The sequence below is a fragment of the Astyanax mexicanus genome, unplaced genomic scaffold, assembly GCF_023375975.1.
Source record: "Astyanax mexicanus isolate ESR-SI-001 unplaced genomic scaffold, AstMex3_surface scaffold_31, whole genome shotgun sequence".
In the NCBI taxonomy this organism is placed as follows: domain Eukaryota; kingdom Metazoa; phylum Chordata; class Actinopteri; order Characiformes; family Acestrorhamphidae; genus Astyanax; species Astyanax mexicanus.
In genome coordinates, this window is record NW_026040041.1 from 1462501 (window position 1) to 1467500 (window position 5000).

Here is a 5000-nt window from a genome sequence, read left to right on the forward strand (position 1 = left end):
TTTCTGACTATCCCTGAGTGGTCCCATTGGTCTGAAAGTTTTTTTCTAGCCATGACAGCTGACCATGGATATATCGGAACAGCAAACTCAGTGACACATTGATAAACCTAAGAAACACAGAATTACAACTGAAGATCCAGTTGACCAAGCTACCAAAAGAGCCCAACAGAGTCCACACGAAATGTCCTTTCTTAGTTATTGATTTTCTTCAGGATCAGTAAGTATTTCATTTTTTGTTGTGTGTAATTACAGATTCTTACCAAAGAGGTCTCTGAACCATCACAAAGCACCCTTTAAGTATTCAGTTGGAAAGATAAGACATAAACAAGCAAAACCTTTTATACCAATAGAGGAAACACAGAAATGTTTTGTTATGAACAGAATTAAAATCGGCACTTAATTCAATAAGAAGGCTGTTTAGGCGTAAAGTATTAGCAGAATGCAGAAACTCATTGATGACTCTCAAAAGAGCCTTCTCAGCTCTGAAATAGGTATTAAATCCTAACAATAAAGCTAACAGCACTACAAACATATTTATCAGAGAGTAGAATAAAACTTTTATGCTGCCACAATTTTAAATACTTTAGTTACTTTAGTCACTTTGTTAGTGAGATTTGTCCTTTTCTCTACAGGCTGGAATTCTGCAGGATTACAGGAGAAGACTGTGCTGCTCTGGTTTCAGCTCTGAAATTAAACCCCTCCCACCTGAGAGAACTGAATCTGAACTACAATAAACCAGGAGATTCAGGAGTGAAGCTGCTCTCTGATCTACTGAAGGATCCTCACTTTAAACTGGAGAAACTACAGTGAGTTACTGATTTCCTTTAGGTTTACAGAAACACCATGAACAATAAAAGTAGATTACACCAGTTAAAACTTACTATTTTATCTCCAAAGGATCTGTGACTCTTCAGAATTACGTGAACTAAATTTAAACGACAAAAATTTAGGAGATTCTGGAATGAAGCTGCTCTCTGATCTACTGGCAGATCCTCACTGTAACCTGGAGAAACTACAGTGAGTACTGAACTACACACCTGTGCACACACACCTACAGTCACTGTGTAATACCAGTATAACGCACACCTTATAACTCCAGTAAACATGTAATAATTAGGAAATCTTTTAAACACAGTGGAGATGTGTAACGGTATAGTAATATATTCTAATATGAATTTCTAATTTAATTTGGAGTGTCACTGTTATATGAGTTCAGTTTTCAAACTTTTACACAAAACACATGATTTTTGCTGGGTTGGAGTGAAGTGGTGGGGGTTTGTAAGGAAGTACTAAAGATACTGAATTCAGGAAAGGATGATTTTCACAGTGTCTGAGCACAAGCATGTAGTTATTAGTTTCCATCATATTTAGAAACAGAAATACTTTATTGATCCCAGACAGAAAATCTGACTGTTACAGTTGCAACTCTTCATATAAATACCACAACATACCCTACTAATCTAATCCACACACAATTAAATTATTACAAATACAATAAAATAAAATGACTGTGGCTGTAATAATAAATATAAAAATATGTCCATATTGGCCTGTAGCTTGGACAGCATCCTCCTCTCTGATACTGCCCTCAGTGAGTCCAGCTCCAAACCCACCACATCACCGACTTTGCTGATCAGTTTGTTGAGTTTATTGGTGTCTGCATCACTCGGCCTGCTCCCCCAGCATGCAACAGCATAGAGGATACTCAGAATATATAGACAACTTTGGTCCTTCCTATAAAGGTGTTTTTAGCCCAGTCTAGTTTGTTATCAGTGTGCACTCCCAGATATCTCTTATACGCCACAGTGTCCACATTGTCTCAAATGATGGACACAGGGGTCACTGGTTCCTTATCCCTTATCAGGTTCACCACCAGTGCCTTAGTCTTCATCACATTAAGCTGCAGATGGTTCAGCTCACACCATGTATCAAAGTCATTCACCATCACCCTGTACTCGTCATCCTCACCTCTACTGATACATCCAACTATTGCAGAGTCATCAGAAAAGCTCTGAAGGTGGAGGTCTCTGTGCAGTAGCAGTTTTATAATATCTCTGCTCCTTGTGTGTACAAATATGGATCAATAGAGGTCCTAAATAATTCAGTATTATAGAACAAAACCCAGTCATAGATACATTCACACACACACACCTACTAGATCAATTTTGAGTATTCACTGCATCGTCCACTGACTGGTTGGCCAGTCTAGCTGGGGGTTGGTGATCTCCTTCAAGTGGATCAGAACCAGCTTCTCAAAGGATTTCATGACTACAGAGATCAATGTGACGAGTCTGTAGTTGTTCAGTCCTGTGATGGTTGGTATTTTAGAAGTGAATATTATTGTGGAGCGTTTGAAGCATGACAGTAAGTCACACAGCTCCAGTGATTTATTGAAGATCTTGTTGAAGGCAGGAGCAAGTTGTTCTGTGCAGGTCCTCAGACTTGGGGCCTTCCTCACTCTTTGTTTTTTGAAGAGTTGGTGCACATCTTCTTCACAGATCTTCAGTGCAGGCTGGATGGGTGGCTGAGAGTCAGCAAAAGAATTGGGTCTATATTGTTGTGTGGAGCTGGGCTTTTAGAACCTACAGTAGAAACTGTTAAGGTCATCAGCCAGTGGACGGACTCCAATTGGCTGGTGGTGGATCTTTTATAGCCTGAGAGGCTGTGCAGGCATTTCCAGATGGCTGATGGCTCGTTTGTGGACACCAGTCTGCTCAGCTTGGTGGAGTAGCTCTTCTTTGCAGCTCTGATTTCTCTGTTCAGTGTTCCTTGCCTTGTTGTAGAGCACCCGGTCCCCACTCCTAAATACTTCCTCTTCAGACCGGCACAGCTCCTTCAGTTTGATGTTGATCCAGGGCTTGTCATTATTGTATCTAATGCGAGTCCTGGTTGAAACACAGATGTCCTCACAGAAGCTGATGTAGGACATCAATGTGTCTGTTTATTCGTCCAGGTTGCTTGTGGAATCATCAAACACACACCAGTCTACAATCCTAAAGCCTTTGTTTAGCCTCAATGGTTCACTTCTTCACAGTACTGACTTCAGGTTTGGCCCACTTCAGCTTCTGTCTGTTTGTTGGGAGAAGATGGACCACAGGATGGTCAGATAGTCCAAGAGCAGCTCGGGGAACAGAGCGATATGCACTCTTTAAAACAGTGTAGCAGTGATGGAGAATATTACTCTCCCTGGTGGGGCAGGTAACATGCTGTCTGTATTTGGGCAGCTCACTGGTGAGTTTTGCTCTGTTGAAGTGATGAAAACAGAGTCTGTGTGTTTGTGCTCTGTGCTGGTGATCTGATCTGAGAGAGTGCACAGTGCCTTGTGAACGCATGCACTTGGTGGGATGTAAACTCTGAGGAGCACCACAGAAGAGAACTCATGCGGGCAGTAGAACAGTTTACAGTTAATAAACACAGACTTCAGATCAGGACTGCTTGTTTTCATGAACACAGTGACGTCTGTACACCAGCCCCGGTTGATGTAGAAGCAGATTCTGCAGCCTTTAAGCTTCCCCGAGGTTTCCGCGGTGCTGTCGGCTCTGTGGAGATGAAAGCCGGTGAGCTGGAGCGCTCTGTTCGGGGTGGTCTCAGTGAGCCATGTCTCGGTGAAGCACAGCACCGCAGAGAGAGAAAAGTCCTCGCTGGTTTTGTTAAAAAGTAAAAGTTTGTCCATTTTACTGCCTAGAGAGCGGAGGTTGGTCATGTGGATGCTGGGTAGCACTGTGGATAGTCCATGCTGATGCAGTTTAACAAACACTTGTTTCCCATGTTTGTGCTTACCGAGGAGCACAGCTGCCCCGCTCACCAAAACTTCCAAAAAAAAACAGTCCAAAAGTGAGAACTCAGGAGAAATGCTGTGTGGCATGGACTTCCTGAGACTGAGGAGATCCTCTCTGTGTGTATGTGAATGAGTCAGGTTCACATGTGGCAGCACAAACAAACATTATATATATATATAATAGGAAGAAAATTACTGTGATATTCCGTGAAAACATCAGAATCTTGCAAAATGTAGTGATATACATATTTGGTCATACTACCCAGCAATAACACTCGCACACTTACACACACAAACACTACAACACACTCACTCACACACACACACACACACACACACACACAGGGCATTACATTAGTGTTAATATTGTATTGATTTGGGTCATTGTATCACTGTTTTACTGCTGAATCCAGATCTTATGTGTGTTTTATTGATTAGGTGAGTTTTTACACTCCTAGTGTGTGAATTTAACTGTGTAACTCATCTGTTGTACTTTTCTCTCCTTCTCTCTGCAGGCTGGGGTGGTGCAGTATTACAGGAGAAGACTGTGCTGCTCTGGTTTCAGCTCTGAAATTAAACCCCTCCCACCTGAGAGAACTGAATCTGAACTACAATGATCCAGGAGATTCAGGAGTGAAGCTGCTCTCTCATCTACTGAAGGATCCTCACTTTAAACTGGAGAAACTACAGTGAGTTACTGACTTACACACACACACACACACACACACACTCACACACTCACACACACACACACTCACACACACACACACACACACACACACACTCACACACACTAAACACACTCACTCACACACACACTAACACACACACACTCACATACACACACACACTCACACACACACACACTCTCACACTAACACACACTCACACACACTCTCACACACTCACACTCTCACACACACACACACACACACACATGCTCACACACACACACACACGCTCACACACACACGCTAACACACACACTCACACACTAACACACACTCACACACACTCTCACACACTCACACTCTCACACACACACACAAACACACTCACACACACACACACTCACACACACACAGAGACTCACACACACACACTCACACACACTCACTCACACACTCACACACACACTCACACACACTCACTCACACACTCACACACACTCTCACACACACACACTCACACACACACACTCTCACACACACACTCACACACA

The 5000-nt window shown here is 42.6% G+C and overlaps 1 protein-coding gene across 1 annotated transcript in view; it reads left to right on the forward strand.

Annotated features, from left to right (window-relative positions):
- LOC111197530 (NLR family CARD domain-containing protein 3-like) overlaps positions 1-5000 on the forward strand; it is a 141681-nt gene that overhangs the window by 29928 nt on the left and 106753 nt on the right. Inside the window, exons 9-11 of the mRNA XM_049472838.1 lie at positions 633-806; positions 898-1017; positions 4294-4467. Coding sequence (XP_049328795.1) covers positions 633-806; positions 898-1017; positions 4294-4467 — 468 coding nt within the window. The remainder of the gene's footprint in view (positions 1-632; positions 807-897; positions 1018-4293; positions 4468-5000) is intronic.